We start from the raw sequence: 20,197 nt of genomic DNA on the forward strand, positions 1-20,197 counted from the left end.
TCATATGAGGGCCAGCCAAGACCACAGAAGAGCTGAGGCTGGCAGGGACCTCTGGAGATCATCTAGCCCAAGCCCCTGCTCATGCAGGGTCAGCCACAGCAGGTTGTCCGGGACCACATCCAGTCAGGGCTTGACTATCTCCACAGATGGATATTTAACATCTTAATACCTCCAAAGACGGAGAGGGGAAGGCTGGTGAGCAACCTACTAAGCACGCCTTCAACCTCCAAGGCATCTAACTGGCACGTAACGGGTCTCTCGGTCATGAGAAGCCAGCAAAATCCTGCAGAGGAAAACACCTGAGGCTGCATTGACCTTGCTAGGGGAAATTTATTTTTAAGTGATGTTTACAAGAACTGTGCAAAACCTGAAAAATACAGAAGAGGTAAAGAAAGAGTAAAGGGGTAAAACAAGACTCCTGCAAGAGGGGGGAAAAAAATACACTCCTCCTTTACCCACTGCTAACCTTCCCCTCCCCGTGGAGCCGAGGCCGCAGGCCAGGAAGGATTCTCCTGGCTTGCTCTGGTTCCCCCCAGCAAATCAGACACCAAGCCCCTGGCACACGGCGTGGGTTACAGACGGCGATGGTAACGCCTCCGAAGTTGTAGGTTATTAGTAGTGTTCGTCTCACCCTTTAGTGTTCGAACTGCTGGGACGGCCCTTTGCCTGACCCCCCCTGGAGCTACACTAACGGCCCAAGCGGTGCAAAGAGGGAAGGGGCCTGGGGGCTGGAGGTAAGTCTTGGCAGGAGAGCTAGGTCCCTCAGGAAGCAGCTCTTAAAACGCCAGGCTCTTGGCCAGGAGTAGGGCGCGGAGGCTCTCCTCGCCACGCTCTCCGGTAGCGGCGCAGCGCTTGCTACTCTTCCCCGTGCTGCTGGCAGGAACGGGGAGCGGGCAGGCTCGCTCAGAACCCTTACAGAGCGTGACAGCCAGCGACTGCGAAAGCAGCAATGCCAAAGTGCTTTTTGGAGCTGTGTAGCCCCATGGCTTTTCCCTTTCTACACTCTAGAAAGAGGGAGAGCAGGGGAGGTCGGGGCAGCCCGTCAACGCTAACGATCTGAAATGGTCCTCTCAACTGAGCTTGGACCAAGAAAGCTGGGAGATCCCAGCAGCGGAAACCTGCTACTTCCTCGCCGAGCAGCGCACCCCGGGAGAAGGGGGGGCTGGCTCTGCCTTGCTCCCAAGCCCTCTCCAGGAGAGTCACCCGGCCCTCCCCGCCGACCCCGCCAGGCAGGGCAGGGGAAAAAGGCCGCACGCGAAGGGCTGGTGCCCGCAGCGGGCAGCTGAGCTCCCGGCACTGGAACTGCAGGTACGGCGTGAACTACAGTCCAGGGGACACCAGGCAACTACAGGCATCGTTTCCTCTCCCCACCTCCCTTTCCCCTCCACCCCTTCGAGCTTTTCACGTCCTCCTTCGCCCCTTCGATACAGGTGGCGTACCGACCACGGAGGCCAGAGGAAAGTTAACCTGCCCGCCCACCGTACCTCCCCTTTCCCCCAAACTCCCTGCAGGCCGTCTACAACCGAGGAGAGGGAAGGGGAGGCCGAGGCTCAGGAGCGTCACACGCAAGCTGAAAGCCGCCGAGGGGCGGGAGGCTCACGGCAAGCAGGCGGCCACCTGGTAGGCGCCCTCGGCCGTGTGCTGGACGCTGTGCTCCTGCAGCAGGCCCAAGTCCAGGAACCGTTCCCCGCACCACATGCACTTGTACTGCTGCTCCCGGGCGTGCACGCTGTGGTGCTTGTTGAGGTGCTCGCGCTGCTTGAAGGCCTTCTCGCAGGAGGGGCACTTGTAGGGCTTCTCGCCCGTGTGCACGCGCCGGTGGCGCTGCAGGTCCGAGGCGTACTTGAACCGCTTTTCACAGTCGGGGCACTTGAGGGGCTTCTCGCGGGCCGGGTCGCAGCGGTGCTGCACGAACTCGGAGGAGGAGAAGAAACGTCTCTCGCAGAGCGTGCACTTGAGCGGCTTCTCGGCGCAGTGGGCCAGCTGGTGCTTCTGCAGAGCGAGGCCCGCTTGTAGGACTTGTTGCACACCGCGCACTTGAAGGGCCGCTCCGCGTTCTGCACGCACTTGTGCCGCAGCAGCTCCGAGGACTGGTTGAAGCCCTTCTGGCACACGTTGCACTTGAAGAGGTTTTCTATGCCGTGCACGTGCTGGTGGTACACCAAGTGCGAGGGCTGCACGAAGCCCTTCTCGCAGAGGTTGCACTTGAAGGGCTCCTCGGCCTTGTGCGTGCGGCGATGGCGCATGAGCGCGTACTGCTGCTTGAAGCTCATCTGGCAGAGGTCACACTTGAAGGGCCGCTCCTCGCTGTGCGTGCGCTCGTGCTGCCGCAGGTCCGAGGGGCGCTTGAAGGCCTTCTGGCACTCGCCGCAGCGGAAGGGCCGTTCCCCGCTGGGCGTGCAGGGGTGCTGCAGCAGCTCCGACGACTCCTTGAAGTGCAGCTCGCAGACGTTGCACTTGAAGAGGTGCTCCCCTGAGTGCGCGTACATGTGGCGCACCAGGTGGGAGCGGTGCTTGAAGGTCTTCTCGCACACCGTGCACTTGTAGGGCCGCTCCGAGCTGTGCGTCCGTTTGTGGTGCACCAGGTGGGACGACTGGCTGAAGCTCTTGTCGCACAGCGTGCACTTGTACGGCTTCTCACCCGTGTGGATGCGCTCGTGCCGGGACAGCTCCGAGAGGTGCTTGAAGGTTTTCTGACAGATGGAGCAGCTGTAGGGCTTCTCCGAGGGGTCGAGAGGCTGCGAATGCTCTGCCTCCGGAGGCTTGTAGGTCTTCTCACAGATAGAGCACTTCATGGCGTTGCCGTTGTGGACGTTGTGGTGCTGCGCCAGCGAGGTCAGGAGGGAGAAGCCCATCTTGCAGACGCCGCACACAAAGGGCTTCTGCTCCACCTGGATGCACTGGTGTTCGAGGAGGTCGGTGGCCTGGTGGAAGATCTTCAGGCACTGGGTACACTGGAAAGAACGGTCATGGCCTGGCAAGCACTGGTGCTCATGGGGGTTGGAGAGGTGAGCGAGGTCGTGGCCACACACACCGCATTTGTGGGACGGCTCTCCAGCCTGGATGGGGGCGTGCTGGTGGTGCTGCAGACCGGGGTCCGGCTGGAGCAGGATGCCGTAGACGGCACAGCCCAAGGGGTTGTCAGCAGTGCTGGGCGGGATGGAGTGCTCTGGGAGGGCGGCTGCCCCAGCGTGGTGCTGCTGCGGTGGCGGCGGCTGCTGTGGTTGCTGCTGTTGCTGCTGCCAGCTTTCTGACATGCTTGGGAAAAAAAAACGGGATTTTAGCAGTGACAGCTTCAGCTTCTCGGTTGAAAGGGTTCAAGTAAAAACAAAAATCGAAAGTATCCAAGATCCTGATTCCCCGTAGCTGATCCCCTGAAGTCGAGGACAGAAAATCCAGCCCACAGCCAGGATCTTGGGAAGCAAAGAGGTGACTGAGACTCCAGGGCCTCCTCCTTAGATCAGCACAAGTTCTTTGTGGACTGATTTGGTTTGGCTTTTTCTTTTTTGGACAAAAGAACAGGAGGCAGAAGCAAGTGCCTTGAAGACAAGAGGAGGCCCTTCTCCGTGCTGGCTGTGATGCGCTCACATTTGGGAAGGGCGAGGGAAGCAGCCCGGGGAGCAGCTCTCTCTGCAAGGAAGAAGACAGCTCGTGTCAGGTCTCGGAGGAAAGACGGGCAGCTCTCTAGTCAACTTCCCCCCACGGCTCACTTTTTGAAAACTCTCCTGCATCCCTGCAAAGCTACCAGGAAGCCAGTGTGGGGGAGTTAAGCAGAACCAGAGCCCCCCTTGCTGCTGTGCGAAGGGCCTGGGACGAGGCATGCTCAGCCCGGAAAGGGTCGGGCTCTGCCCGGCCACAGCCAGGCATGCTTTTGAGCGGCGTGCTCTCACGAGAGGCAGCACAAGTGCCCAGGTCCCGCTCAGCTCAGCCGTTTCCCTCTACGCTCAGTCGCTGGATCTCCCAGCCCCGCTGGGGGCACATCGGTCTCTCTGCACGGGCTGAGGTACGCCAAATGCTGTGCAATCAAGAAGCTACTGGGTTAGATTTTACAGATACTGAGGCAAACCCCAAACTGATCCCACCCCAACTGAAACACCCCTGTGAAGCAGTTCTGCTCCTCCTGCAGCTCGGGTATCGGGCACATTACCCAAGGGATGTATGTGAGAGATTTCCCCCTCTCTGGGCAGCGCTTGTAGGCTAGGAAGAGCCAGAGAGCTCAGGGGAAGGTTTGCCCTCAAGGTTATCCTATCCGCAGACAAAACACAGAACCCACAGGTATCGTGCGCAGCACTCTCTGTGAAGATAAAAGAAGCATTAAAGCAACGGCTCGCCTGAACCTCCTACCAAACCATGGGATCAAAGTATCCTGGAGCCGAACAACCTACTCCAGAGGTGCTGCCTGGCCTTACTATAGAGCAACACAGGGGTTTTGCTCACTGAAAAGTTCCAGTCTTTCTAAAGATGTCCAGTAAAACCTGATATCAACTGAGAGAAGAGTAAAACCCACCAGTGAGCAGCAGATAGCAGCAGTGCCAACACATCTCAAGTTGAGAGGAAGGGTCCAGGCCTTGGCAAGAAGCAGCAGCTAGCACTCCTGGGCCACGAGCCCCTAAGCCCGCAAGAGCACACCCGTTTCTGTGTCAAACCGCCTGCCCTCACCCCGGGTAAGTAAAAGCTTGGTCCTCCAGGAAGGCATTTGTTGAATTTTAAACTAATTGATACGGAGCATCAGAGAAATGCACTTCCCAGTGTCCCCACCTCCTCCAGTGCTCAGCTGAGACCGGATCATGCCCCACAGCTTGGGCGGCACTGGCCCACGCTTCTGCCTACGGGGACACTGCATTACTTTGTCCGCTGGCACAATTTCGGGCAGTAAAATGCCCAAGGGCCCCACCATGGCCCTGCCGGTACGCAGGATCTCCTCTTTCTCCTACATAGCTCACCTTGACCGTCAACACGAAGGGAAGGCTCGCAGTTACGATACCTAGCACCCAAGCTCGACGGGATACAAAACTTCAGCCCAGCCCAGCCACCACCTTCCCCCACAGGCACGGCTAACCATGGCAGGAGCAACCCAACGGCGACGGCATCCCAGACCGTCCGGCCTAACGGGGAGGCGAAGCTTGCGTCCCCCCGGCAGGGAAGAAGAAGAAATACCAACCTTGGCTTACCGAGGGCTCTGCACGGGTACCCGAGTCGGCGCCAGCTCCGAGCCTAACTCATCCCTCCGTGGGAGGTGGGAAGCGACAACCATTTAAGGAGAGAAGACGGGAAAGCAGAGGTACTTTCAAACTGGAGAGGCGGCCCACGGCACGGCCCGCTCCGGCATGGTCCGGTCCGACTCCCGCCTCCCACTGGCTCCCCGCTGTCCGGGCCTCCCACAGCCGGGCCGAGGCCGCCTCAGGGAGAGGCGCGGCGGGCCCGCGGGGCGCGGGGGCGGCCGGGGAGCTCGGAGGCCAGCCGCCGCCGCCGCAGCCCGCGGCGAGGCCCGGCCCGCCGCTCGCCTCTCCCCATGGGACGGCTCCTCCGGCCCGGCGGACAAACGCGGGGACGGCGGCCCGAGGCCTTCACCGCCGCCGCGCCGGGAGGCCCCGCGGTGGGGTGGGGTGGGGGGGAGTCCCTGCCCGGCCGGGGCCGCCCCCGCCCCGGCGAGGCCCACACAAAGGGCGGCGGCGGCGGCAGCCGGGCCCCTGACCTGCGGCGGGAGGCCCCTGTCAGCCCGCTCGCCGCCGGCGGGACCGCGGCCTGCACGCTCCGCCCGAGCCCCGCGCTGGCGTTGGCGGCGGGAACCGGGAGGAAGGGAAAGGCAGGGAAGGGAAGGGGGCGCCGGTGCCGGAAGCGGGCGGGCGGTGATCGCGGGGTGCGGGAGGGAGGGAGCGGAGCGGAGCGGGCCGGGCCGGCCGCGGCGGCGGCGGCGGCGGAGGAGGCGGGGCGGGGCGGGCCGCGGCGGCTGCCCCCTGCCGGGCCGCGCCGACAACAGCGCCCCCGCCGCCGCCCGCCGACACCGGCACCGCCACGGGGGGGCCCGGGGCGGGGGGTGCCGCCAGCAGCGTCCCGGAAGGGCCCAGCGGGCGCAGGCGGGGCCGGGCCGGCCATGAGGGCCGCGCTGGTGGGGTACAGCAGCTCGGAGGAGGAGGAGGAGGAGGAAGAAGGGGGGCGCCGGGGCGGCGGCGCGCAGGGGCCCCCCCGGGCCAGGTGCGTGCGGCGGCGGCGGCGGGACGGGCCCTTCGCGCGGGGGGCGGCGGGAGCGAGCGGGGCCGGGTGAGGAACTCGCGGCCTTCTTCCTCCTCATCCTCCTCCCCGGTCCCTGCAGCGCCGACCGCCCCCGCCTGCCCGTCCCCGCCGGCCTGCCGGGCGATCCGGAGCCGGAGGAGGTCGTTAGCGACGACAGCTCCCGCCACGGCGGCCGCGTCCGCGGCTTCCCCCACGAGCGGGGCAGCTGGGCCACCCACGTCTACCTGCCCTGTAGGTAACCGCGGCCCGGCCACGCCGGGACAGGGACCGGGAAGGGAGGGCGGGACAGAGCCCAGCCGGCTGAGGCCCGGCGAGCCCCCAGGGTCAGCCGGTACACGGCGGGGACGGGAGCTCCGGGGGGGGACCCGCCTGTCCCCGGTGGGGATCCGCGGCCGGTGCTCCTGGGAGGGAGCCGGCTCTGACGGCGCTGCCCCGCAGACAGAGTCCAGGAGGAATTCCTGGAGCTGCTGGAGCTCCTGGTCTCCCGCGCTCGCACCTACGTCTCCTCGCTGGCCGCCATGGAGGAGTTCCACCTCAGCCTCTCGCAGTGCGTGGTGCTGCGCTACCACTGGATCGACCCCTTCGTCCGCTCCCTCAAGGAGCGCCTGGCCTCCTTCCACAGGTAGGGACGGCGGAGCCCCGGGCGAACGCTCCTCGCACCCTTCCCTCTCCCTCGGGGTCTGTGTTTCGCCAGCGTCCGCACCCTAAGTCGTCTCTGGTGCTGCACCAGTAAAGCCCTGGGGAGTTTTCCTCTCTGCCTCGGGATCCGGCAGCAGACAAGTCAGGCCTCAGCTTTCAAGGACAAGGCCAGAGCCGTGCCATCCTCTAAACCACGGACGGTTTCATTGCTTACATCTGGCTCAGGCGCCCGCTGAGCATCAGCTGCTTCAGGGCTTCTGTTGTTGTCTGGGCTTGGGAGGGCTGGAAACTGGGGGGGAATGGATTCATTTGAGCCCAGAAAGGTTCTGGTTGCGCCGATTCAGTCCAATTGCAGCATACATTTGCCTTTATCTTTCCACAGCTCTGTAGAAATCCTGTCCCCTCCCCATCTTCTGCACGTTTATTTTCTTTTCCCATTTTCTCCCCGTTTTCTTTTCTTTTTTCTCCCACCAGCTGAAATAGGATCTTTCTTATTTCAGGTTCTTCTGCGTGGCTGACCAAGTGAAGGTTTACACCAACCAGAACAAAACCAGGTGAGCGAACAGCGGGGCAGCCTGCCTGCCTGCCTGCCTGCCTGGGGAGAAGGCTGGGCAAGGCGCTGGGTGGATGGGAAGCGTCACACTGCCTGCCCCACGGTGACCGGGCTGAGCCGTGTGACAGGGCAGTGTGCCATCACCTTTGTCACCAGAGGTTTCATACCTTTCCCCAGCCACTTGCACAAATTTTTAGCTTCAGCGCTGGTTCTCTGCAAGCCGTTGGTCTCGTTAGTGGTGTGTGAACCTCAGGCTGCAGGATTTCAGTCTCCTGAAGAGAGGAGATCTGTTCACAACATGACCTGAGGCAGGCCTTTCTGCTGGGGTTAGATCTGTGCTACGGTTTCACAGCAGCCAAAGGAGGCAGCCGCGTTCGCTGCCATCTCCCGTCTGGTTTGTTCTGCGGTTTCGCAAACGGTCGCGCCAGCGCGAGCAGCCTGGGGCGAGCAGAGCTGGGGGCCGCCTCTTTCGGCAGCAGCGCCGGTCGTGAAATTGCAGTGCAGGTCTTCCAAGAGCTGGAGAGAAATAGCTCAGACAGTGCTAATTCTCCCAGGTGTCAGCTCGGAAGCCTGATTCCAACTGAACGCAAATTAAGTAGTTTAAATGTCAAAGCAAAGGTGATTAAAATTGTGAAAAGTTGCTGAATCTAGCGGGAACGGCAGCCCACGATAGTCATGGGCGGGACGAAGCGGATCCTGCGTGAGACTTGGTCTTCCCCTCCCCTCCTGGAGTCTAGAAAGCATCATCCAGACAGTCCTTGAGGAGGTACCTCTTTGTCACGTCTCTCCGGCTTGGTACTTCCCGTTCCCCGCTTCCTCTCCCGCCGTAAAACCCCTCCGGCAACTTCCGCTTTTGGAATGCAGCTCCTGCACGCACGGCGCTCTGCTGAAGTACCCGTCGCGTGCATCCTTCGCCTGGACAACCAGTTTTCATGTCCCAAAAGGTGCTGAGTTAATCTAGTAAATCTGTGTGGTGTATCATCCAGTCCTGCTTCTCCCTGCTATCATGTCTTTATTTCTGTTTTTCTTCAGAGTACGGTCAGCGTCCTTGAATGCTTAAACCTGGCATTCCTCAAATTATCTTTTCCTAGGTGGTAGGAAATTTGCCCGGTAGGAATGCAGGGCTAAGTATGCTTACAGCTGTGCTTTCTACAGCGTGAAAGGGTGCTTGCTGTCTCTCCTTGTCTTTCTTTAGGACTTTTATTGGCTTGGAGGTCTCTGCTGGGCATTTCCAGCTGCTGGAGCTGGTCTCAGAGGTGGACAGAGTTCTGGAGGAATTTGACCTTCCCACGTTCTACAAGGTGAGGGGTCTCCCACTTACTTCCCTGCCAGTCCGGACATGCTGGCTGGTTCCCTCCAAGAGGTCCTTGAAATGTTCACCCCAAATAAACAGGAGCGGGGAGGTTAGACTCTGAAATGGTCTCCTCGTGGCTGGTTAGTGACATTCATACTTAACACCCTGAACACGATCTTGCTGAGAATGGGACTAGCGCAAGCCTATGACTTCTGTATCGCGTCCTGTGCAGGACAGTAAGGATGTTAACTAGCTGGTGGCCTCTTGAGAATCGGGTTTCCAGGGCGAAGGGCCAGAGCGTACGTCTCAGTCGCTGCCCTGCTGTGCGTGGAGGCAGGGTTGTCCTGGGATTGAATGGGCTTAGGGTGAGCACTGTGGGTCTGAGGGCGATGCTTGTGCCTCTTCCTTGGGCAGTTTCCTAGGGCATCGGTCCAGCCTCTTTGCTTGGTATTAGCTTTGGGGACAGGTTTTGGATTTTGAAGGGCCAAACCCCAATTTCTCTGTCTCTGGAGCTGAGCAGGGGGCTCTTGTGGGTTATTCAGAAGTGACTGACCTACCCGCTCCAGGACCATCTGTGAGAGGTTCTCTGTGCAGTTGGAAAAGCTTCTGCAGAGCTGACCGCAGGGAGGCTAGGAACCAGGCAGCCTCACCCACTGGTGTCTAAAAAGGCTGGGGTGGGGAGCTCAGGACTCATCTCGCCTCCAGCACTGCCCGTATCAGCTCTGCAACTGTTGAGCTGGCGGAGGGGGCTCCCAGCTTCAGGATCCTCCTACCTGGTGATCCCAGGCGAGGCAGCATCACACCAGATCTCCCACTGAGGCTCCGTGCGTTGAGCGAAGCTTCCTTTAGCCCTCACAGTGTGATCCCTGTTTTGTCTTCAGGACCCGTCGTTCCATATCAGCTTGGCCTGGTGCGTCGGGGACCTGTCTGGCAGGCTGGAAGGGCAGTGTCTGCAGGAGCTCCAGGTACGTCCCCACGCAGCGTGGAGAGCAGGGGAAGAGCAGAGCCGGTGTCCAGCCACGTCTCCCTGCCGAGGGCGGAGAGTGGGAAATTCTCTTCACTGAGCAAGGCAAACTTCACTGGGTTAAAAGAAGAGAAGCTTTTGGGGGGAGCGTGAGTTAAATCACCCTCCAGAGGGAAGTCAGAAGCTTCCAGCCACAAAAGGCCTCGTCTCTGACTTGGTTCAGAGAGGAAGCTGCCGACTCCATCCTCTGGCAGATACACCCGCCTGGTACTGACTCCTGGTTCTGTTTTCCAGGACATTGTGGACAGGTTTGAGGACTCGGCGCTCCTGCTGCGTGTCCAATGGGAGCAAATCCGCTGCAAGTCGGGGAACAAGTACTTCTCCTTCCCCTTGAGGTAGGGGCCGGTGGGACTGTGCATTTCAGAGCCTCGAAGAGCCTGATGCTCAACCAAGGACCGTTCTCCAGCGCAGCTCTGAGTAGTGCGGGCTGGCACGCACCTCCCACGCTGCTCGTGCCTGCTCAGCATTTCTGGGGTGTCTGTGGCCTCAAGACGGGCTACTTCCAAGTTTGAGTTGCTGGCTGAAGAAATGTGTGTTTGTAGCAGATCTCGTCCTCGCTGCTGTATGTGCTGCAGTCAGCACCGGCGGTTCCAGCCATCCCACAGTCGCTAATTTTGCTGATCTTTTAAAAAAAAAAAAAAAAAAAAAAAAAAAAAAATCTCTCTAAAAGCCATAGATGCCTTATGGGAAGGAGGAAGAAGGTAGCGTGGGAAGCTGTTGCTGAAGGGAGAGTGTCTCACACGGTTGGAAGTAGCACTGCCTGATTGTCAGGAGGCTCTGAGCATCCTTTGAGTAGCAAGAGGCAAGGACATGGAGCTGGACTTTCTCGCCAGAGCATCTCCCTACTGTAATCCAGCTCGGACAAGTTCCTGAGTCATGTTCTCTGTCCTTCTCACGCTGCTGCTGCCTCTATAGAGAAATTTCAGTATATCTGATCCTTTTGCCAAACAGCAAAAGATGAAATCTGGAGGGGCTAGGTTGGAAACCCCTTGTGTTTCAATGTTCCAGGCTGGATCTAAAAGAAGAGCTTTGGTTTAAGATTGTACGTGCCATAAGCCCAGGACTTTTTTGGTGGGCTGCTTCTCCTGAGAAGCTTGCTGCCGTGCGTGGGTGAGCCCAAGAGAGGGCAGCGTCAGCTTTTGCCTGAGCTGGAAGGGCAGTGCCCACGGGTGAGTCAAGGGCTGGCAGCTCCTGCCTGGGCTCCATGCTTTTTCCCCGTGGGAGCAGCACCCCCGGTGCCGTGATGACCCTGGGGACGGCGGGCTGGACTTTGTCCCTTGGGAGGAGCTCCTTTTTAATCCTTTTGTTCTCTGCGGGGAGGTCGGCTGCAGCCTCTCAGGTATTCGGAGCAGGATGCCGATGCGCTGCCCTGGATCTTTCATTCCACGTCTGTCTGATGAAAGACTCCGGGACTTCCAAGCAGTAAAAATCTGTCTCCTCCTGTCATAAAATTGTTTCTGTGGTATATTTCAGCCGTTCCCTTTCAGACATGCCCAGCTCCTGCAGACTTCAGATGAGGCGATGCCTGCAAGCGCTCCTGTGAGCTTGGTGCTGCGCTGCCTGTCCTTGCACACGAGAGAGCCTGGGGGCTTCTCGTGGCCGTGGGAGCAGCTCAGCACGGGTCGTCACAGCCGGTTTTCAAAATCCTTAACAAAATCCTGTGAAGTCTGTAGCCAGTTAGTTTCTGGGATGGGGATCTGCGTGATAAGGCATGTGATTACACCCCGAGTTTTCTTTTGGGGAAGGAAAAACAAACAGAGATAGATATATTTAGCCCCTGGGGACTTCCAGTGAAACTGGCTCCGGCATGACCGGTTTCTCTGTGGTCCGAGTCCAGCAGTGCCAAGTTAATGCTCAACCAGTGCCCCGCTCCCTCCCTGCCGGGGCCCGGCTCGGCGCATCGCCCTGTTTTGTAGCTCGGGCGGGTGGCAGGGACCCCGCGCCTGGCTTCGGGGATGGGGGACGGAGCCAGGGCGCGGCAGCATGGCCGTAGGGACAAAGTCCGGGGATGGGCAGCTGCCGGCGCAGCCCAAAATGGTGGGTGTAAGTGGGTGAGGTGTGGGTGTGGTGGGTGGGGTGTGGGTGTGGCGGGTGTGGGTGTGGCGGGCAGGGCGTGGCCCGCCCGCCTGCGCCGGCCCCCCGGCTCGGGCTGCGCACGCCCGTGGGAGCAGGTGTCGGTGTGAGGGCGTCACGACTCCGCCCCTCGTGGCCACAGCCCCGCCCCTCGTCGCCGCAACCCAGCCCCCAACCCCGCCCCTCCGCCGGTCCCCGCCCCGCCCGCTCCCCGCCGAGCCGCGCCGCTGCCGCTGCCGCCGCGCCCGCGTCCCTCCGTCCCGCTCTGCTCCGCGCCGCTCCGCCGCTCCCGGCGGGGCAGGGCAGGGCAGCCGAGCCAAGCTGAGCCGAGCCGAGCCGCGGCGGCCGCCCATGTGCCGTGCGCCGCCGGCCTGATCCCACACACAAAGGCGGGCCGGGAGGCGACGGGCCGCGCCTGGGGAGCGCCGCCCATGCACCGAGCGCAGCCCCCCGCGGCGGCCCGGCCCCGGGCCATGAGGGCGGCTTAGCTCCGACACCGCCGCGCTCGGCCCGGCCCGGCCCGGCGCGGCCCGGGGCGGGGGGCAGCCGCGAACCGGCGGTAACGGCGGCGGCGGCGGCGCGGCCCGGTATGGCAGGAGGTGGCGGCGCCCCCTGGCGGGCGGGCGGGGCGCTGCGGGCGGGCGGGAGACCCCCGCCGTTACTGGTGCTACTGGTGCTGCTGGTGGGAGCGGCGGCGGCGGGCGAGGAAATCAACGCGGAGGTGAGCGGGGGGGCTTGGGGGGGGGGGGGGCTGCTTTGGGGCACCCTGCCTGCACCCTGCCTGCACCTGCGGCCGCCGGCGCTGCCTGCGCAGCGCCGGCGGCCGCAGGTGCAGGCAGGGTGCAGGCAGGGTGCAGGCAGGGAAGGGGGCGGGGGGGGGGGGTCTGGGTCGCCCCCGGGGGGCGTCGGGTACCAGCCGGTGGGGGAGAGGAAGCGCTTTGTGCCCACGCGAGGCCGCGGCGGGGGAGGGGGTGAAAGGGCCTTTGATAAAGTCTCTGCTCCGCCACCCTGCCGGGGGGGGGGGTGGGTTAAAAAAAATTAATAAAAGATTAAAAATTTTTCAAAATTAAAACATGAAACTATTTTTTTTTTAAAAATGGGAAAGTGTGGGGGGGGAAATTTAGAAAACGTACAAAATCAAAAGGAATTAAGAGTTTTAAAAATGAAAAGGGGAAAAAAAACCAAAAATGAGAAAATGAAAATTAAAAGGGGGAAAAAAATTAAAAAATTAAAAGGAAAAATAAAAAATAAACCACGAAAATTAAAAGTAATAATAAAAATTTTAAAAGAAGTAATTAAAAAAGACAAGAGGAGGCGGAGGCTGGTGCAGGAAGGAAGAGACCCGGCGCGCCCCAGCACCCCCTCCTGCCCGCTGCCCCTCCGCGGGGGCCCCTGCCCCCCCACCCCAGCTGCTGCTGGGCGCCCCGGGGGGCTGCCGGCCCCGCAGGACAGAAGCCCCTTTGTGGGTGGAGGCCGGGACCGGGGGGGGGTCCCGGGCTGCCTGGCCCCACGTCTGTCCGTCTGCAGCTCCCCCGGGGGACACCTCTGGAGGAGGACAGGGAGACGGGCAGCCCGCGGGCAGGCTGGCCCCCTGCCAGCTGCCTTCTCCCCCGGGGTCAAGGTGGCCGACAGCCCCCCCCCCCCCGAGATCGGAGGATTCCCCCCCCCACAGTTTGTGGGGCAGGGCTGAGGCTCTGTTCCCTGCCTCCCAACCGCTGCCCGCGTGCTCCGGCTTGCCTGTGCTGCCTGCCCTGCCTGCCTGGGTGCGGCGTTTGCCCCTGGCAGCTGGCACGGACGCCCCGTGAGGGGGGATAGGGCTGGGGTGGCAGTGGGCGGCGGGCCGGATCCTGCCCCGCCGGGGTCTCGAGGAGCTGCATCTCCCCGGGGAGCTCCAGGTCCCCCCATCAGGCTGTTCCCCGCCTGCGGCCTCACGCTCGGCTCTCCCCGGCGCAGGCATGGCTGCGGCTCTATGGCTACCTGCCGCAGCCCAGCCGGCAGATGTCCACCATGCGCTCGGCTCAGACCCTCTCCTCGGCCCTCGCCGAGATGCAGAAGTTTTACGGCATCACCGTCACCGGCGTCCTGGACGAGGAGACCAAGGCGTGAGTTTCTCCATGTCTTCTTGCTCTAGCAGAAGGCAGCTCCGCTCCCTGGCTCTTTGGCTTTGCCTGCCAGCCCCGGAGCTCTGCCTGCACCTGGAAATGTGGGTGCTGTCTCCCATGGGAGCTGCATCTCCCGTTTTGGGGGCTGCACCCCTGCAGCCAGGACACCGCCCTCGCCATCCGCGGCTGCTGTAACCTGTAATCCTCCCGGCAGGTGGATGAAACGTCCCCGCTGCGGGGTCCCAGACCAGTTTGGGGCGCGGATGAAGTCCAACATGCGGCGGAAGCGGTACGCGCTGACGGGGCGGCGCTGGAGCCAGAGCCATCTCACCTTCAGGTACCCAACATCTCCAGGGCTTCCCACCCCCCCAGCCCACGGAGAGCCATGGAACCCCTCGGGGAGCGAGCGCTGTCCCGGGCCATCCCCAGTGAGCTCTGTACCCCCAGCATCCAAAACTACACGGAGAAGCTGGGTCGGTACCACTCGTACGAGGCCGTCCGCCGAGCTTTCCGGGTGTGGGAGCAAGCCACGCCGCTGGTTTTCCGGGAGGTGCCCTACGAGGACATCCGGCAGAAGCGGAAGAAGGAGGCCGACATCATGGTGCTCTTTGCCTCCGGCTTCCACGGAGACAGCTCCCCTTTCGATGGCATCGGGGGGTTTTTGGCTCACGCCTATTTTCCCGGTCCTGGCATGGGGGGGGACACGCATTTCGACTCGGATGAGCCCTGGACACTGGAGAACACGGATGTGTCTGGTGAGTTGAGGACCAAGGAGGTGGTGAAGGCAACCAGAGGAGCCTGGTGGCCCCCTGGGTTTGAGGGCAAGGGGATGCACTGGTGTGGGCAGGAGTGGCAGGGAGAGCAGGTCCACCATGGGTGATGCAGGCAGCTCCCACCGGAGCACCCTCATCGCAGGGTGTTGGGGCCAAGGACCCACCCCATGCGTCGTGTCCTCCACCCTGTCTTGCTGATGGTGCCTTTCCCTGCAGGGAACAACCTTTTCTTGGTGGCCGTGCATGAGCTGGGGCACTCGCTGGGCTTGGAGCACTCCAGCAACCCCAGCGCTATCATGGCCCCCTTCTACCAGTGGATGGACACGGAGAACTTCCAGCTGCCCGAGGATGACCTCAAGGGCATCCAGCAGCTGTACGGTGAGGAGCTGGGCAGAGGATCAGCCCGGAGGTGGGATGCTGGACACGTGCATGGGGAAACTGAGGCACGGGCGCTGCTGGTCTGCATCAGCCCATCCCTTCTCTCGCCCACCCGATCCAGGTACCGTGGACGGGCACCCGCAGCCCACCAAGCCTTTGCCCACCGTGACACCCCGGAGACCTGGCAGGCCAGACCAGAGACCCCCTAAACCACCCCCCCCGGGGAAACCGGAGCGACCCCCCAAACCTGGCAGCCCAGACCGACCTGACCAGTATGGCCCCGACATCTGCGACGGGAACTTCGACACAGTGGCGGTGCTGCGTGGGGAGATGTTTGTGTTCAAGGTACCTGCCGGGACCCCCTCTTGCGCCTTCCCTGGGGATGTGGTGGGTCCCTGGGTGGGAGGACCCCCCGGTGAGATGCCTGGCACTGGGACTGTGTCCCCGTGTCCCCCCCATCCTCTGTCAACACCCCATTTCCCACCAGGGCCGGTGGTTCTGGAGGGTCCGGCACAACCGGGTGCTGGACAACTACCCCATGCCCATCGGGCACTTCTGGCGGGGCCTCCCCGGGGACATCGATGCCGCCTACGAGAGACATGATGGGAGGTTCGTCTTCTTTAAAGGTGAGCAGGGAAGCTGGGTGGGAGGGCCGAGGTGGAGGGGGAACCCCAGTGCCGCCCCCCCCCCCCCAAAGCTGCTGAGGGCTGGTTGGCTTCATCCCATCCTGATCTACCTCCTCAGCCGGAGCTGCTGCCTGATCCCAAAGGGACGGGGTGGCCGCAGACGTCGTACCCCTGTCCCTATCCACGTGTGCACCTGCGGCAGCAGCTGGGCATTGCCGCCTCACCCCCCTTCTCCATCCCTTCCCCCTCCAGGTGACCAGTACTGGCTCTTCCGAGAAGCCAACCTGGAGCCCGGGTACCCGCAGCCCCTGGTCACCTACGGACAGGGCATCCCCTACGACAGCATCGACACGGCTGTCTGGTGGGAACCCACGGGGCACACCTTCTTCTTCCGTGGGGACAGGTGAGTGTCTGTGGGGTCCTCCTCCCTGCTGTGCCGCCTCCTGGCCCCTGGCAGGGGTGGGCATGGCGGGTGGCGGAGACCCCCGTGCTCCTCACCTGCTCACCACCTCCCTCCCCCAGATACTGGCGCTTTAACGAGGACACCCGCTCGGTGGACGCTGGGTACCCAAAGCCCATCTCCGTCTGGGTGGGCATCCCTCCCTCACCCAAGGGTGCCTTCCTCAGCCCGGACGCCTGTAAGTAGAGGAGGAGAAGAGGGGTGGGCAGCAGCGGGGGGACCAGAGGGGATGGGGTCACCCCTCTGGTGGCCTGGCCACGTGGGATGGAGGCCGGGAGGCCGTCCAGGAGTCAGTGGTGAAGCCGTTTCTGAAGGGTTTCACCGGTCCCAGAGCAAAACCTGCTGTCCTGGGCATCTGCAGGGGTGCCCAGGTTGTGGGGTGCCCTGCGCCTGCCCACTTACCCCTCGCCTCCATCTTCTCCCCCCCCCCCAGCCTCCACCTACTTCTACAGAGGCACAAAGTACTGGAAATTTGACAACGAGCGGCTCAAGACGGAGCCAGGTTATCCCAAATCCATCCTACGGGACTTCATGGGCTGTCACACGGAGCTGGTCCCGGACCCCCATCCCCGCTGGCCCGATGGGGACCGACCTCCCTTCAACCCCGACGGGGACGGGCGGGCCGAAGGCAAGGAGGAGGAAGAGGAGGAGGAGGAGGAGGAGGAAGACGAGGAGGATTATGGCGAGGGTGGCCGCCAGCCGGGCGGGGACGTGGACGTGGTGGTGCAGATCGACGAGTACACGCGTACCATGAGCGTCGTCATGGTGCTGGTGCTGCTGGTGCTGCTGCTCTGCATCCTCGGCCTCATCTACGTCATCGTCCAGATGCAGAGGAAGGGCGCGCCCCGAATGCTCTTGTACTGCAAGCGCTCCTTGCAGGAGTGGGTCTGACCCCGGCTCCCTCCCCAAACTGCCCCCGCCACCATGGTGCTAACGATGGACCTGACCTCCCCCTCCCCTTGCCCCTCCCCCCAGCCTCGGCCCCTCTCGCCCCATTGTTGCTTGATGGCTCCAGCCTCAGAAAAGGGGGGATACCAACCCCCCACCCCCCAGCCCCTCCACCGCAGCCGGGCTGGGACCGGGCGATGGTCACGGCGGGGGCTGGAGGGCATCGGGTCCTGCCTGCTCCCCGGCACCTGCCCCTACCCGTGACCCTCAGGTTGCCACCCATCGCATTGCACCCGCCTCTGCCAAGGGGTTCCATCGGGGTCCCTGCATCCCACGGGAACCCGCTGCGGCTGTGCCTGTTCCGCGTGGGATGGTGAGCGGGTTGAGGGCCGCTCACAAGTGCTACGAGCTGGCAGGTCTCAGCTGCCGGCACCTGCGATGGCAGGGAAGCGTGAGGGGAAGGGAGGGCCGAGCTCACGGCCATGTTTCCTGTTGAACCGTGGGGATGCAGGGATGTGGTACCTAAAGATGGCGTGGGGGGGGGGGGAACACCACTTTTGCAAACCCCCCTCCGTGGGCTCAGCTCAGCCCGGACCCTGCTGCCACCACGGGGCAAAGCCCTGGGGACACGCGATCCTGTGGGCAGGGCAGCGGGCACGGCCGCCTTGTACGTGTATTAAACGGGTTGGGTGCGTGGAGAGCCGTGGTGCCGTCCTTTCTGCCGTGGGCGGGGGCAGGAGCCACGTGGGCTGCCCCACGCAAGGTTTGGCAGATTTTGCGGTAACGGGGGTTCCCCTGGGGGTGCCACCCTGCGCAGCACCCACAGGGGCTGGGTGCCATGCCGAGGGATGTGGGGAAGGGGCCAGCATGGCCGGCAATGTCCCCGCAGCGGCCCCCGCCCTGGGGCTACCGTTTTTTGGGGGGTAGGGGGAGGTCAACGAAAGTAGCCGCCCCCCCAGCAGCGGACAGAGCTGCCTTTCACCAGCTCCCACAGCAGCGGCAATGGCCTCGCCGGGAACACAGTGTGCCTTGTTCTACCCCGGCCGGCACCGCGCTCCAGCCCCGGGGCGGCCACCTCCCTTCCCCGGTGCGTGGTCCCTCCTGGAGCCGGTTTACCGGGTGCTTCGGCTCCCTGTCCCCATGCGGCCCTGGCATGTTTCCTGGGGGGAAAGGGGTGGCCGTATCCTGTCTCACTGCTGCTGCCTCAGCAGAGGAAAGCAGGAGGAGTTGCGACCGCTGCAGAGATCAGGGAAATAATCGTGGGAGTGGGAAAGATTAGACCTGGAGGGGGTAGGAAATTGGCTTTATCCAGGGAAAAATGTTGCTCAGCCTTTAATGGGAAGGAAAACCAAACCACAGCAGGAGGCAGAGGCAGCATGTGGCGGTGATGGAGATAGCGGCTTCCTTGCCCTTACTGGTGATGCTCACCAGGGTGGCAAGCCGGGGCCGGGTTTGCTCTGGAGCCATGGGTGCTGCCTGGGCAGCCTCGGGGTGGGCGGCAGAGGCCTGGCGCAGGTAATACACCGGTGGGGAGGCAGGCTGTGCCGGGCGGCAGATTTTGTGGGTCTGACCCATCCCTGTGGGGATGACCCTATGGAGTAGGGTGGGAGAGGCTCTCCCTGTGGGACTGGACTCATGGGACCAGCACCCAGACAGCACCCGTGCCCTGCCGCTTTCCCCATGGCACTGGCAGCTCTGACACAGGGCTTGGTGCAGGGAGCATCAACCCACCCCTGACCTGCTCCCCCCTCCCTGGGGCTCCGGCTGCCCCTCTGCCCCCATCCCCACCCTGCCAGCCCTGGTGGGAGGGGATCCCCCCTTCATGGGTAGGAGTGAAGTCTTTGTGCCCCCCCCCCCCCACCACCATCCTTCCCCCTCCCCAGGACCCAGAGCTGCTGGCTCAGCGCCCAAGACTTGGCTGCAGCCACTTCCCGGCACTAAATTACCCTGAGCCGCCATGCCACTCGTCAGCCACTAATTACTTTAAAAGGGAAGGACCGATGCTGGCTCTCACCCTGCTTTCCCGGGGCTGCCGGCACTGGGGAGGGGAACCCCGTGGCCTGGGCCACCCGTTCCCTGCCCTGGCCTCCATCCCTACCCACACTGGGCAGCGATTCCCAGCCATTAGCTGATTCCCTGGGAAACACGCTTGGCTCAGACTCAGGACATCACTGCAGCCAAGCGAGAAACCAAAATCAGGGACAGAAACACCCTGAAGAATAGGGGCGGGGGGGAGGAAAACAAAGGTCTCCAAGTGGCTCTGGGCTGTTGTATTCCATCGGCCAGGCCGTGCTAGGTCACATTCCTTGGCTTTTAACTCCTTTCAATTTGGTTTTGACCATTTTGCCCAGATTTGTACTTGCGTGGGTCCTCCCCAGAGCCGTGGGAGGACCCACAGCTCTGCTGGACTGGGAGCCCTGCCGCAGGGCAGCCCGGCACCCCAGCCTGCCCTGAACCGGGGCCAAACTGGCAGCGGGACCTACCAGAAGGCATGAACCTGGCCAAAAGGCAAGGCAGGAGGAAAGTGTTGCCGGGATTTGCCGCTCCCCGCCCCCGCAAAGGCGGCTCCAGAGGCAGGCGCAGATGCATTTCCCACGGCAGATGCATTTCCCACACTAGATGCACTTCCCACGGCAGATGCATTTCCGACAACAGGTTTCTTTCCCACGGCAGCTGTGTTTCCCCTCTCTCCCAGGGGTGCTGAGGGCTCGGCGGGATGCAGGGGTGGGGACCCCGAAGCCTGGTACCCAGAGAGACGCCTGGCTCAGAGGGAAAGCCAGCTGAGCCGGCCAAGGATGCCCAGGGCCAGACGCTCGCGGCATCCCCTTCCCCTGGGCAGCCCTGCCATGGCAGGGGAGGGGGCTCCTTGCTGATTCAGAGCGGGACGGGATCTGGGAGCAATTCCCCAGGGGGAATTAGCGGCGCTGGGAGCAGAGGCCCAGGCTGCCTGGGTTCGGCGAGCTGAGACATCACTTCCCACCCCCCTCCCGCTTTTCCCCGGATGCTGCAGCAGAGCTAGTGCCAGGAGCCCGGGGCCATCTGGAAACGCTCATGGACAGCAGCGAGGGACCCCGCCGGAGACAAAGCCCAGCATTTCGGCAGGGCCCGGGCTCTTTGCCGGAGGTTCCCACTCCGCCCTGCATGCCCACAACG

General features: G+C 62.7%; 3 protein-coding genes across 3 annotated transcripts; 2 read left to right on the forward strand and 1 right to left on the reverse strand.

Annotated features, from left to right (window-relative positions):
- Positions 1-1,399: 1,399 nt before the first annotated feature.
- Positions 1,400-5,649, reverse strand: ZNF319 (zinc finger protein 319). Its single transcript, XM_050904038.1, is given in 3 exon segments — positions 1,400-2,003; positions 2,006-3,630; positions 5,162-5,649. Coding segments are annotated over 2 exon segments (1,659 nt in total). The 5' UTR covers positions 3,258-3,630; positions 5,162-5,649; the 3' UTR covers positions 1,400-1,596.
- Positions 5,650-6,094: 445 nt separating this feature from the next.
- USB1 (U6 snRNA biogenesis phosphodiesterase 1) lies at positions 6,095-10,378 on the forward strand. The gene is made up of 7 exons (XM_050903921.1): positions 6,095-6,195; positions 6,314-6,465; positions 6,673-6,856; positions 7,374-7,427; positions 8,622-8,727; positions 9,602-9,685; positions 9,979-10,378. Exons 1-7 carry the CDS (start codon positions 6,095-6,097, stop codon positions 10,081-10,083), a joined length of 786 nt encoding a protein of 261 aa, XP_050759878.1. The 3' UTR covers positions 10,084-10,378.
- Positions 10,379-12,078: 1,700 nt separating this feature from the next.
- MMP15 (matrix metallopeptidase 15) lies at positions 12,079-17,576 on the forward strand. Its single transcript, XM_050903860.1, has 10 exons — positions 12,079-12,538; positions 13,771-13,919; positions 14,134-14,256; positions 14,367-14,674; positions 14,909-15,070; positions 15,192-15,415; positions 15,558-15,696; positions 15,949-16,099; positions 16,219-16,334; positions 16,590-17,576. Exons 1-10 carry the CDS (start codon positions 12,407-12,409, stop codon positions 17,045-17,047), a joined length of 1,962 nt encoding a protein of 653 aa, XP_050759817.1. The 5' UTR covers positions 12,079-12,406; the 3' UTR covers positions 17,048-17,576.
- The last annotated feature ends 2,621 nt before the right edge of the window (positions 17,577-20,197 follow it).

The sequence above is a fragment of the Gymnogyps californianus genome, chromosome 12 (assembly GCF_018139145.2).
Source record: "Gymnogyps californianus isolate 813 chromosome 12, ASM1813914v2, whole genome shotgun sequence".
NCBI classification, from domain to species: Eukaryota; Metazoa; Chordata; class Aves; order Accipitriformes; family Cathartidae; genus Gymnogyps; species Gymnogyps californianus.

Excerpts from the sequence above, each read along its gene's own strand:
- USB1 (XM_050903921.1), top strand. The coding sequence starts at position 6,095 with ATGAGGGCCGCGCTGGTGGGGTACAGCAGCTCGGAGGAGGAGGAGGAG. Across the intron at positions 6,196-6,313 it reads CAGGGGCCCCCCCGGGCCAG|CGCCGACCGCCCCCGCCTGC; the intron begins GTGCGTGCGGCG and ends CGGTCCCTGCAG. Across the intron at positions 6,466-6,672 it reads CACCCACGTCTACCTGCCCT|ACAGAGTCCAGGAGGAATTC; the intron begins GTAGGTAACCGC and ends GCTGCCCCGCAG.
- MMP15 (XM_050903860.1), top strand. The coding sequence starts at position 12,407 with ATGGCAGGAGGTGGCGGCGCCCCCTGGCGGGCGGGCGGGGCGCTGCGG. Across the intron at positions 15,697-15,948 it reads GAGGTTCGTCTTCTTTAAAG|GTGACCAGTACTGGCTCTTC; the intron begins GTGAGCAGGGAA and ends TTCCCCCTCCAG. Across the intron at positions 16,335-16,589 it reads CTTCCTCAGCCCGGACGCCT|CCTCCACCTACTTCTACAGA; the intron begins GTAAGTAGAGGA and ends CCCCCCCCCCAG.